This window comes from Pelobates fuscus, chromosome 7, assembly GCF_036172605.1.
Source record: "Pelobates fuscus isolate aPelFus1 chromosome 7, aPelFus1.pri, whole genome shotgun sequence".
In the NCBI taxonomy this organism is placed as follows: Eukaryota; Metazoa; Chordata; class Amphibia; order Anura; family Pelobatidae; genus Pelobates; species Pelobates fuscus.
Window position 1 is genome coordinate 132,510,358 of NC_086323.1, and position 14,052 is coordinate 132,524,409.

Consider the following 14,052-nt stretch of genomic DNA (forward strand, 5'->3'; position numbering starts at 1 on the left):
CCACAATTGTGTCTTTTACAATTAGATATCCGCCAGGTTAGTCACAATTCACTCCCGCTCATTTTACACATTCTTTTAGCGGCCAAATTATCTATCGCAAGGTATTGGAAAATGGCGTTAGTGCCTTCCTGGCCTATAGTTAAAGAACAAATTAAATACCAATTAAAAATGGAATCTGGGTTAAACAGAAAATATCAAGAGCGATATAATTCTTGGCTTGGGAGGTTGGATGTTTGTGACGATTAATAGATACTCTCCTGAAATACCTTGGGTTCATGATGACCGATATGTTCATGCAGTAGGACCCTATATGACCAATTGATGTTTTGTTTTTTATTGTCTGTGGGGGTGCTTACAGTGGGGACTTAAGATGAATTCGGATGTGTTCAGAACAACATTCTTATTTCGTTTACTTATATGCAATAGGAACTCGATTGTTAGTTTGGCCCACTGTTTGCTATGTGATGTTTTTTGTTGTTTATTATTGTTGTGAACAATGTTTTATTTGTAAAAAAGAAAGAAAAAAAAAAGAAAAAGGAAAATGGAGTTGATCTCCGAATAAAGATTATAAACTTAAAAAAAATAAATTGGTGTAAATCCATTATAGGCCCTACAGAGTTCAGTCTGCCTGGGAAAAAAAAGACTTTTCATACAAAATAATCTGCATTGGACATCTTCTACAAAATGATTGCAGATAGCAACCTTGCCCAGTCATTATCAATTGCTTTGAGATATTGGTACGATTATTCTTACACGTCCGCCTACCTAGGACACCCATTTGCTTACAAAGGCACCTGCACATTCGCAGAACTATTAATAGATTTTGATTGGTCAAACCTCCCTGACATTGAAAATAGCTAATGTGATCCTTATGTAGTGATTTTGTGCATCTGCTTTGCTGATAAGTGCCTTGATCAGGGTATGCATCATTGGAGACTAGTGTAATGGGAGTTCTAGTGTTGTAATAATTCCCAGAGTTTATGTGACATGTTTGTTCTTAGGACACTTTAGGATTAATGTTGAGGCATGTGGTGTAGCATTTACCTGATCCATAACATTAGTATACCACTTTAAGTGTGACTCTTTCTATTTCAGTTTAGCCACTAAACAGGTGATGTTGTTGTCCCCAGTGTTTGGATGTGAGACTTAAGTCATTTTCATTATTAGAATAGAGGAATCCAAATAAAATATCTTATTTGTTATTAAATTATACCCGCCATGAGCCTTTGCTAGACAGTTAGTAGTAGCAGTTTTTTTGGCTGGCAGAGATTTGTTGGAGTCAGAGTTTGCAAACAGCGAATTCCCCTTATAGCTAGTTAAGCATCATGGGAGTTTTAGATCCTTTTTGACCACCACAGCTCTAAACCGTTGCCAAAATAGCAATGTATGCGTAAAATACAAGAGATTTGTGTTGCATACATTATATAAAAGCAAACTGTAACTCTGCAAATGTAACAAAGTCAATGGGAGACCTTAGTGAGTCAACCTTGAGGGAATTCCCCTGAGACCTGCCCAGTTTTGCATTCACAGTTGTCCAGATGTACATTCTGGCAATCACTACGCTAGCAAAAAGGTTTCAAACAGGTGATGCAAGTCACGCATATATCACCTCCAGCTGTCTATGTATACATCTTATAGTTGTATGTAAATCAGGATTTAAGGAATTCATAATGGTTTTTTTTCATATCTATTTTTTTCATTCTTAAACAAGTGACGTTGAGCCCCTTGTCTTTTTTTTATTTATTATAAATGGACATTTATGTTACATGTTTGTGCATTGTTATAAATATTTTCATGTTTTCTTTTCCCGATGTATTAACCCTTCCAATCACTGCATGCTTGATAAAGTGAGAGTGTTACTGTTAGCAGAGATCCAAACGTTGCATCCTTTTTGCATAGAGTAGGGGTGGAGGCCATATCCTTTTCGCTTTGGCAGCGTTCTCAGGGGTCCTTGAGAGCCCCACTTGAATCTGAAATCCATAAGGTACAGTATAGAGGATCAGGTAAAAGGCGCCTGTCCAGAGCTCTACTCTAGATGCTTTTACCACGTACTAACTTTATAAAGACCAGTGGGTGGAGAAGAAGCCATGTAAAAGTCTCCCTTAGTGGCTTTTGGCCCAGACCTGTGGTATGTTGGTGTGAAGATACACATCAGTCATGTTCCCAGCTGAGAAGTTAACAAACGATTGAGTCTTAAATTTCAATTGATCTGACGATCTCTTAACCTCACATCAATACGAGAGGGTGTGTGCTTTTTTCCCCAGTATTGTTTGGGAGTGCTTGTATGTGTTCTAATAGAACTGCAAGGATAGATACAAGGCAAGAGACAGTGGAGCTGAGACTGAAGCAGGACAGGCTCTAGGTTTGTCGTATAGGACATGATCCAGCACACTAGAGAATGGATCCCAAAATCCTGGGTTTCTGTAATAAAAGAAGGGCAGTAACTAGACATCATCTAGGGGGGCTGACACTTTAGCAGTACAAGCTCCAGGTACAAGCAACAACAGATATTGAACTAGAACAGGGCTCAGTGTTTAGTAAAATACCAGGTACTAAGGCAGAAGAGTTTCCATGTCAGCAGTAGAACAGCAGATATCAGACTCCAGATTTATAGATGGGCAGAGAACAGGCTCTCGATTGTTGGGTTCTAAGATAGCTTATGGAGGGCTCAAGAATAGATCCTGGCTGACAAACGTAAGGAAATGCTCTCAAGGGGATAAAGAATAATGATGGAAAAGTAGAGATATAGGTAAAGGCAGAGATCTGGCAGAATATTTGAATGAAGATAATTGTTGTGTATAGATTATGCCGGACTAGGAGAGATAACTGCAGGGCCTGATCAATGTTTATGTTAGGAAATCAGTGATGCATGCATTGCTAAGAACAGGCCGTTACTGGAATAGAGATGTTCAGGTTATCCTTGGATCTTAGTCTGTACAAGTATAGCTGAGGTAAAATGAGAAAAAGGGTAAATGGGAATACAAGTGGTAAAAGCTATTTGCAGTATCAAAAACCCAGAAGAGTAAAACGCCCGATAGCACAGGATGTAGCAATACTGTGTCTGCATTATAATGGTGCAGAGTGGATTGTAAACTTTTATCTTGTCTCCCACAGATAAAATTGTAAAGTTGCCGCAGATCCGAGTGGCTGGAGAGAGAAGCCCGACCCCAGAAAGTGAGGATGAGGTTGCTATGGAAACTGCTGGCGTTTCGATGGTTTGTGTGTCTTGCAGGTAATGCCTACATTCACGGCTCATGATATAAAAGTATCCAACAGAATCTTTCCTGGGGAATTCTGGTCCCTCTTCGGAGGCCAATTATGTGTGCTTGCTGACATGTCTAATATGCCCAAGCTCTGTACCTTCAATGTGCAACTGTGTGTGCTCTTACATTGTGTGTACTTGTGTCTTAATACAGGATTTATTTTTTCTTGTGCCATTGTGCGCTTTCTGCTGTTTTGTTGTCTCCTGTGTTATTGTGCTTTTCTACCTTACTGTGACCTTACTTTATGTCTAAGCCCAAGCGTGTTCAGTCTCACACTGGGTCTTTGTATCTTCCCTATTACTATAGAGCCTGTACTGAACTGAGCCTTGTATCTTGCTCTGTCTTGGCTATTGACTTCAGAATAGCTGTTTTTGTTCCTATGACCCTCAATCAGCAATGTAGGTTACTGGATAGATTTGTGTTGTTTAAATCATAAAGAGGAAGAAAACTTTTAAAATGTGCCTTTCATGCAAAAATGTTATAATAATGGTATTGAGGTAATATATTTCTCATTAATCACAATATTAGCGCAGAAATGGCAGATTTCATCCAGAACGTCTGGGTTTTAAAGCTCGTATCCAAGTGAAAAAATTGTGTTCTAAATACCAAAATTATGTTTTGCTCCATCCAGCAACCCCAGACTGGAACCATCATTTATTTTAGAATATTTTTTTCCCTTTTCCACTACTTTAAGCTCCCATAATGATAATTTCTGTCAAATGTTATCCATGGGATGATCGTCTTTTGCCTGAGATGGACCTATACATCTTCCCTTATGAGAAGATCTCTGGGCAAGGAACTAAACACGTTCTGAGTATGTTCTTGTTGTGCTAGCCACATTTCTATTAAATGGATAGCTATAATTCTGTCATTGCTTTATTTTGCAGTCTTTGTGCAGTTGCCATAGAGACAGGGCAGGTAGTGTGATGCGCAACCATGCCATGATACTAAAAAGGCCAATATCAGAATACGATGCGCAAGGCTTGAGCACATTGCACTTTTGTATTGAGTTGTGTGCTCACCACACACCAAATAAACCTGCAAGCAAACTTTATATAAATAAGTGTATATAATCAATTAAACTACTTAAATGGTGCCAGAAGTGCCCTGGTGCCCTTCCCAGGAAAGAGACTGTTAGGAGACTCCATTAGTTCTAATGAGCTAAGCCTAACTGTGCATGGCTAACTTAGAGTGTAAGCTGATCAATCTCAGCCAATGAGCTAAACAATGCACTGCCAGGTTTAGCTCAGAGTAGAGAATGTCCAGCTGCAGAGAGGCAGATATGAAGTAAGAAGTGAAACAACAAACTGCTAACACTGGGGATGACACCAGGGCACTCCTGGCACCATAACTACTACAACTGTAGTGTTTATGGTGCATTGATTGTTCATATAAGCCAATTTTTGCAAGTGGACTTTTGTGAATGGCAGGTCCAATTAAATCATTTTATCAGAAATTATGCTTAGGTACATTAAGACAAGAACCCTGATAGATTTAACTGTGGAAATAATGATGTGAGAATCATTCAAGAATCCTTTGCAGTTTCTGCCATAACAATGGCAAGAGGGCTTTGCCAAGAATAATGGACTATATCCTTGCATGCAGCTACACATCACGAAATACAAGACATCACCTGTATTTCCAATTCAGGTATATTCTTTATGCATTGAAAAACAATTTTCATTGATGGAAGTTATGGGAGAGAGTGGGAGCAATAAAATGGGAGATTACAGGGTAGTAAGTTCCATAGATCAGGAAAATCTTGCAACAGGAGAAGATGAAAGATTTTATTTGAGAGATGGAGTGTCTATGATCAGCAGAAGAGCAGAGGAGGCAGAATATGAACATATATTTGTAACGACTGCTGTAGTTTAAAAAAAAAAAAAAAAACTAACTTTTTAGCATATAACTTTAACCACTACAATGGAGAATATGTTCACAAACATGCATGCTACAGAATGTGTACATTAATGAATTAAGCGTATGTCTAGGGCAGAGTTCTGGAGCAATCATCGTGGAAACCAATGAAATTGCCGTTGCTTATTACTTTTCTGGAATGTTACCCCAGAAATGCACATAACAATGTGCAACACATTTCTATTTTAAAACATGGGTGTTCTTTCGATTTTTACTGCACGTTTAAAATGCATTTTATTTTAAGCATTCTTTATTTAAAGATTTTAAGAAGGTAGATCGTAGCAAGCAGCATAACAGTGCAACGAACACAATAGTCACAGAAGAAATTAAAACGCATACAAGGCATACATATGGTCAGGAATACGGCACTGTGTTTTAAATGGACTCTGCAGCTGTCAAATTCTGTCTTGCCTACATTGACTGCTAGAATACAGGAGGCTAACAAGAGACCTCCAAGACGCATTTTTCCCTTTAACAAAGGTGTGAATTTTTTTTCAGTTAAACCTTACATCCTGAGCTGCTGGTGGCGGGAAGCAAATGGTTAAATCATATTTCCTACAGGTCTGCACATGTAGCTCTTGAAATTAAATTGTTTACCTGACGCAGCTTGGAGGAGAAAAGCTTTCCAAATTATTCCAGAATAAGAGGCTTACTAGGCAGTCGTACATCGATGATTATTGTGAGAGATTTCTATCCATAAGGACCATTTCCACTTACCGTATGTTATATAAGGGAACTTGGAATGGGCTTCTAATAATAATAATACATTTTGAAAATGGCAAAATTATCATTTATATGGCAACTTCAGGCATACAATCCTTTTTGTAAAAAAAATGCCTTTATTTTCAACATATAAAATAATAAAATGTTGCTCATGTAGTTAATGTTCCATATATACAATTTTTTTTAAATAAATATTCTAGAGGTGTATGTTTGATTCCCAGCAGGGTGAACTCAGCTTTTTATCGTTATTAAACTGAAAAAAATAGCTAGGTAATAATGCTATCTATAAAATGAAAATGCTATCAGAATCCCAAAGTACCTTAACTAGAAAAACACTTTGATTATTACGTACATAAGTCAAACATCAACTCATTACTGACAGTGAAACAATCTGGCTCAGCTCATTTGTGTTGTCAGTATACAAACGTAAGCTTATTGCCATACAAATCATCTGTACCATTGCCCTTACACCCACTAGGGATCATTTTTATTAAACCAGAAATTGTAAATAATTGACAAACAGTGGAAAAATGTCATGTTAAAATAGCCAAATTGGAAAAATTCTCCAACCCAGTTAGTTGTCCAGTACAACTATTTTGGCTTAAATTGTGCTATTCAATTTTTCTCCCCTTATGGTATTTTTATTCATTGTTGGTAGAGGCTTTAAGGGGAAACTCTAGGCACCAGAATCACTACTGCTTAATGTAGTGGCTTTGGTGCAATTAGTTTCTATCTCCAGTCTCTCATGTGTAAATACTGCCTTTTCTGAAAAGACAGTGTTTACATATTGTCAGAATTACTGTTTGATACAGCACGTAGAACTGTATAGCACGGATGACAAATAAGTAACGTATTACCGGTCCTTAGAATGGCCAGATTTAACGGACATAGAATAGTCAAAATGCTAGCCGAGGTCAGGGAACACAAAGGGACGCAGCGATGAGGAAAGCCAGGAGTCAGGATACCAGAATATAGAGAAGTCAATAAACAAAGCCAAAGTAAAAAAACAGGTAGAAAACTAATAACAGGAATGCGCTTTCGGACAACCACAAGGGAAACCACGACAGGGCACTGAGCAGGATGAGAACTGGGCCTGAATACCCCTCCTTTAGTTCTGATGGGCTGTAACCGGCCTTTGACCCCAAAGTCAGTTACCAGGTTTCACTTGCATAATTGCTGCTCAGCATTAACCCTTCTGTGGATTAGGTTGCTGCTCGGCACAACTTTTCCTGAGTGGACAGTAAATGTCATTAACCACATTTCTATAAGCGGATTAATATATGACACCAGGTTTCATTTGCAAAATTGCTGCTCAGCATTAACCCTTCTGTGGATTAGGTTGCTTCTCGGCACAACTTTTCCTGTGTGGACAGTAAATGTCATTAACCACATTTCTATTAGCGGATGAATACGTGACATTACCCCCCACCTGAAGAACGCCCACCGGGCGGGCAGGACCAGGCTTGAGAGGAAATTTAGCGTGAAAAGCGCGGGCGGATCTTTCGGCCCACATGCAGGTCAGGAGCCGAAACCCAAGAACGATCAGCAGGACCGTAACCTTTCCAAACAACCAAGTACTGTAAAGTGCCCCGAGAAAACCTAGAATCCACGATAGAAGATACCTCATACTCCTCCTGACCACCCACCACCACCGGAGGGGGAGGAACACAAGGAACGGTATATCTATTGCAGACAAGAGGTTTGAGTAAGGACACATGAAAAGTGTTGAGAATCCCTAAAGATGCAGGAAGAGCCAGAGAGTAAGACACTGGATTGATCCTACGAAGCACTTTATAGGGACCAAGGAATCTGGGGGCAAACTTCATGCTAGGGACCTTAAGCTTGATGTTGCGAGATGACAACCAAACCCGGTCCCCCACTTGGTACACCGGGTTGGCACTCCTATGCTTATCAGCAAAATGTTTGAAGTGTTCAGCAGCAGCCCCTAGAGCAGTTTGAACCTTAACCCAGGTATCCCGAATGGAGGCCAGACACTCATCCAGAGCAGGAATGGCAGTATCAGAAAATACCGCAGGGAGAACCGTATTGACCATATTGACAAAAAATGGACTGTGCCCAGAAGAGTCATGAACAGCATTGTTTCTAGCAAACTTGGCCCACGGGAGTAGTTCGGACCAATTGTCCTGTGTGCTATTAATAAAACAACGCAAATAAACTTCTAATGACTGGTTAGCCCTCTCAGCTGTACCATTGGTCTGTGGATGGTAGGAGGAGGAGAAGGAGAGATCAATCCCCAATTGATACTGAACGCCCTCCAGAACCTGGACACAAACTGAGAGCCCCTATCAGACAATATTGTGAGGGATGCCATGCAAACGGACAATTTCACGTATGGAAATTAGGACCAATTCTTGCGAAGATGGCAACTTCTTGAGAGGAATGAAGTGAGCCATCTTAAAAAAATCGGTCTAAAACCATGAGAATAATAGTGAACCCAGCAGAGCTAGGAAGCTCAACAATAAAGTCCATGGATAAGTGGGAATGGAATCTCAGGAACAGGAAGAGGCTGCAACAGGCCACAAGTAAGTGAATGAGTCACCTTAGAAACTGCACACACAGAACATGCCTGCACATACTCCTTTACATCTTTCCTGAGTGAATCCCACCAAAATGATCTATTGATCGCGGCAGTGGACTTATTGATGCCCGGGTGTCCAGCAGTTATATTGTCATGGAACACTTTCATGATATTAACCCTTTCACATAGGGGAACGAACAGTTTATCACACGGTTTACCACTGGGCGCCTGAGGCTGGGCCTCCAGTGTGGTGCCAAGCAGTGGAGAAGACAGTGAGAGGACAGTAGTAGCAATAATACACTCTGGTGGAAAAATAGGAGATGTCACCTGTTCCGGAGCTGACTCATTATCAAATTGCCTGGACAAGGCATCAGCCTTGGTATTTTTAGAACCAGGTCTATAAGTAATAAGAAGTTAAAATGTGAAAGGAACAGTGACCATCTAGCCTGTCTGGAAGACAAACGTTTGGCATCCCCTATATATGCCAGGTTTTTGTGGTCGGTTGTGATCAACAGGGGGTCCTTGGAACCCTCCAAAAGATGTCGCCACTCCTTGAGGGCAAGAATAATGGCCAACAGTTCTCTATTGCCAATATCGTAGTTGCGCTCAGCAGGAGACATATTTCTGGAGAAGTAGCCACAAGGATGCAATGGTGTTCCCTGGCTTTCTCTCTGAGAGAGAACAGCCCCTGTCTCGGATGCATCAACCTTCAAAATAAAAGGTTTACTGGTGTCGGGATGTTTTAGTATGTCCGCAGAGGCAAATCTTTGTTTAAGAGTCTCAAAAGCATTCACAGCCTCTTTGGACCATACCGTGCTACTAACCCCTTTGCGAGTCATATTAGTGATTGGGGCTATTACAAAAGAAAATCCCTTGATGAATCTTCTGTAATAGTTGGCAAAACCAATAAACCTGTGAATGGCTTTTAAACCAGAGGGTAATGGCCAGTGTAGTACAGCCTCTAGTTTTTTTAGGATCCATTTGAAATCCCGATGCAGAGATGTTGTAACCCAAAAAGTGGACTTCAGGCTGGTCAAATATGCACTTTACAATAAAGTTTATTTTTCAACAACGTCTGCAGAATCTGTTTCACATGGGAGTGGTGAGTTTGAAGATCAGGGGAATACACCAAAATATCATCCAAATAAACCAAGACAAATGAGTAAATGAATTACCTGAGTACATCATTTATAATGTCTTGGAATACGGCCGGGGCGTTGCATAACCCAAATGGCATTACTAGATATTCATAGTGTCCACTACGGGTATTAAATGCCGTCTTCCACTCCTGATTCTCTTTAATTCTAACCAAATTGTAAGCGCTCCTAAGGTCAAGCTTAGTAAATACTTTAGCTCCCTGAAGTCTATCGAACAATTCGGAAATGAGTGGGATAGGGTATGCATTTTTTACATTGATTTTATTAAGTGCCCTGTAGTCTATGCAAGGGTGTAACTCACCACCCTTTTTCTCAACAAAAAAGAATCCTGCACCAGCTGGTGAGGATGACTTTCTTAAGTGCCCTTTGCTCAAGGATTCTTTGATGTATTCCTCCATTATTTTACTCTCCTGGGGAGATAAGGCATAAACTGCCCCCTTAGGTGGCATAGCGCCTGGAAACAGGTTAATGGCACAGTCATATGCTCTGTGGGGAGGCAATACATTGGATTGAGCCTTGTTAAACACCTCCTGAATTTCTCGGTATTGTATGGGAACTCCAGGAGTTTGGGGAGTGGTAGTAGGAAGGTCAATAGTATCCAATCTCTTTAGTACTGGTTTTATACATCTCCCCATACACTCTTTACCCCATTCTAATAACTCCCCATTAGCCCAGTCAATATAGGGATTGTGCTTACTCAGCCACAGAAACCCTAATATGATAGGACATGATGGAGAAGTAATAACCTGAAACGTCATCTCCTCCCTATGGGAGGCCCCAATGGAGATCGTAATATTGACAGTTTCGTGGGTTATAAGCGGTTGTGTGAGTGGTCTACCATCAATAGCCTCTACAGCTAGCGGCGTAGGTCTCTCCCTGACCGGTATCTCATTACCCCTAATAAACTGGACATCAATAAAATTTCCAGCAGCACCTGAGTCCATTAGGGCACTGCAAGAAAACTTCTTGTTATCAAGGGAAATAGATACCTCAAGGAGGAATCTACTTTTGTTTTTGTTAGAGGACAACTCCATCACACCTAAGATCTGTCCCCTTAAGGTTCTTAGGTGTGGAAGTTTTTTCTGGACGCACTGGACAATTAGTTATCATATGTCCCTTTCTAAAGCAATATAGGCATAACCCCTCCCTTCTCCTATACGGTTTTACGGCCTCCGACAGTCTAGTGACCCCCAACTGCATAGGTTCGGGTTCGGACTGTACAGGGAGGTTAGAAAAAACAGGTTTAGAGAATTGAGGTGCTAGGGACATAGCCGTACGTCTGGTCTTGCTTCTGGAGTCTTAACCTATTATCAATATGCATGACAAACGTAATAAATTCGTTAAGACTCTTAGGTAATTCTTTAGCGGCTATCTCATCTAGTATAGTCTCTGAGAGACCCTTTTTGAATGCTGAGATTAACCCATTGTTAGTCCAGTCTACCTCGGAAGCTAAGGTACGGAATTCAATAGCATAATCCGAGATGGACCAGTTATCTTGTCTGATGTGCATTAGGGCAGTGGAGGCGTCATCCTCTCTACCCAATGGCTCAAACGTGAGCTTAAATTCGGCAAGGAATTCCTGGTAATTACGAGCTATGCTCCGATTACTCTCCCAAAACGGATTAGCCCAGGCAAGGGCCTTGACCTTTAATTGATTCATTAGAGAACCAATTTTTGCTCTGTCCGTGGGGAACGACCCTGGTGAGGCCTCAAAATGGTACTCCACCTGATTAAGAAAACCCCTGCATTCCTGGATATTGCCACCAAACTGTAGGGATGGCGATAAGGAGATGATAGGAGTCCTATTAACAGTGGGTGGAGGTACACAGGGTAGAGGTGCTATAGGAGGAGACGCTGCAGGCTGCAGATGCGCCGTTCTAGCGAGAAGCGTACTTAAAGCCTGAGCGAATTGATCCATGCGGTGATCATTCTCCTCTAATTTCCTCTCGCAAGCAGTTATGTGCTGACACAGTTCTACAGGATCTATGGCCATGTCGTAATGTCAGGATTACTGTTTGATCCAGCACGTAGAACTGTATAGCACGGATGACAAATAAGTAACGTATTACCGGTCCTTAGAATGGCCGGATTTAACGTACATAGAATATTCAAAATACTAGCCAAGGTCAGGGAACACAGAAAGGGACGCAGCGATGAGGAAAGCCAGGAGTCAGGATACCAGAATATAGAGAAGTCAATAAACAAAGCCAAAGTAAAAAAACAGGTAGAAAACTAATAACAGGAACGCGCTCTCGGACAACCACAAGGGAAACCACGACAGGGCACTGAGCAGCATGAGAACTGGGCCTAAATACCCCTCCTTTAGTTCTGATAGGCTGTAACCGGCCTTTGACCCCAAAGTCAGTTACCAGGTTTCATTTGCATAATTGCTGCTCAGCATTAACCCTTCTGTGGATTAGGTTGCTGCTCGGCACAACTTTTCCTGAGTGGACAGTAAATGTCATTAACCACATTTCTATAAGCAGATGAATACGTGACACAAGGTTTCATTTGCATAATTACTGCTCAGCGTTAACCCTTCTGTGGATTAGGTTGCTTCTCGGCACAACTTTTCCTGTGTGGACAGTAAATGTCATTAACCACATTTCTATTAGCGGATGAATACGTGACACATATGTCCATAAGAACACCTGAGTGACAGCCACTAGATAGACTTCCTATTACAGTTCTGCGATATTTGCATGAAAATAAAAATACATTGGTATAATACATATCTATGAAGAGATACTGATTTACTAAAGTCTGCAGTTGCATTGCATGCACAGTAGGCCTCCCGATGCTTCTCTTTGAAGAAGCATTGGATTGACTGAAATCATTAGTAATGATGATCTCAGGCCATGGTGAAGCAGCGACCATGACTTCACATCATCACTTGCACATGTAATTAGAGAAAGATAACATCACCCCTCTCGGAAATTAAGTAGATAATCTACTACAGTATACATAAAACATTTGGTTCTATCACCAACTATACTAATACCAATCACTAAATGGTTAAATAGTTTGCCCATGAGTATTTACAGATATTTTTTGGAATACTTTTTTTCCAAAAATGCCAGCAGGATGTACAGTTAGGAATATATTTTTGTCATAATGCGTAAATCCAGCTCTAGATCGTTGTGATCACACATATGCCATGCTATATGTTCCGAGCCTTTTCTATGTCTTTCTCAGTTGCCATGCTAAGCAGCCCTTTACTATTGTCCTGATTTTAAAATGTGTACTCACCCAGGGGTCAAGCCCTGGGGAAAAAAGTGTGGGAACTTACCCAAGATTTCCTACTCCCTCCCTCCCCCTAAAACAAACAAAAAATTCAACTCCTATGCATATAGTGCAGTTTAGGGTGTGTATAATGAATGTAGTGTGTTTGTAGTGAGTGCAGAGTGTGTATAGTGAATGTAATGTGTTTGTAGTGAGTGCAGAGTGTGTATAGTGAATGTAATGTGTTTGTAGTAAGTGGAGAGTGTGTATAGTGAATATAATGTGTTTGTAGTAAGTGGAGAGTGTGTATAATGAATGTAGTGTGTTTGTAGTAAGTGCAGATTGTGTATAGTGTATGTAGTGTTTATAGTGAGTGTAGTATGTGTATAATGAATGTAGTGTGTGTGTGCTTGATTAACACTCTGTGTTCCCTCTCCAGTTTTGTCTAACTCTCGAAAGACTCACCTGTGTGCTGTGCGGAGCGTTGCCATGGTAACCAGTGGCAACGCTCTGACGACCGCGGGACTCGCGAATGTGAGACACAGAGCAGCTGGAGAGGGAACACAGAGTTTGCTGGGCCCCTGTGTGCAGGTAGCAGGGCAGGTTCTGCAGGACTACTAGCGGGAACGGCGTTCCTGCTTTGGAAAAAGTGCAGGAACGCAGTTCCCATGCGTTCCTGCAGGACTCGAGCCCTGTACTCACCCCAGTAATACCAACACTCTGAAACACTGTTCTATTTCAGACGTTACAGTGATCTACATATTTATTATTTTTACATCTTTGCCCCTCTAATTTGAGGACATAGTCTTAATTGAATCTCATTAGATTTTAAAATAATATCAGGAAGTATTACTTTACTGAGAGGGTGGTGAATGCATGGAATAGCCTTCCAGGTGAAGTGGTAGAGGGAGTTTAAGCATGCGAAGGCTAGACATAAGGCTATTCTAGATATAAGAGAGAAATGCAAGTATTAAGAAAATCGGGCAGACTAGATGGGCTGAATGGTTCTTATCTGCCGTCACATTCTACGTTTCTATGGGTTAAATGTATCCACTTGCTGCAACATTTCAGAAATGCCATCTTTACCTACAGCAAGGGGTTTTCATTACCTTTTAATTCATCATAATGTGTATGGTTTACTTTAATGAAACCCTTCCATGAAAGGGTCTCGTTAAAGTATAGGGAAATTAAGTTTAAACTGAAATGTATAGCCTTCAAATAGGGCCCCAAA

The 14,052-nt window shown here is 40.8% G+C and overlaps 1 protein-coding gene across 3 annotated transcripts in view; it reads left to right on the forward strand.

Annotated features, from left to right (window-relative positions):
- LOC134568240 (contactin-4-like) overlaps positions 1-14,052 on the forward strand; it is a 259,133-nt gene that overhangs the window by 166,590 nt on the left and 78,491 nt on the right. For all 3 annotated transcript variants that reach the window (XM_063426672.1, XM_063426673.1, XM_063426671.1), the window contains exon 2: positions 3,115-3,232. In XM_063426672.1, coding sequence (XP_063282742.1) covers positions 3,181-3,232 — 52 coding nt within the window. In that variant the 5' untranslated portion in view covers positions 3,115-3,180. The remainder of the gene's footprint in view (positions 1-3,114; positions 3,233-14,052) is intronic.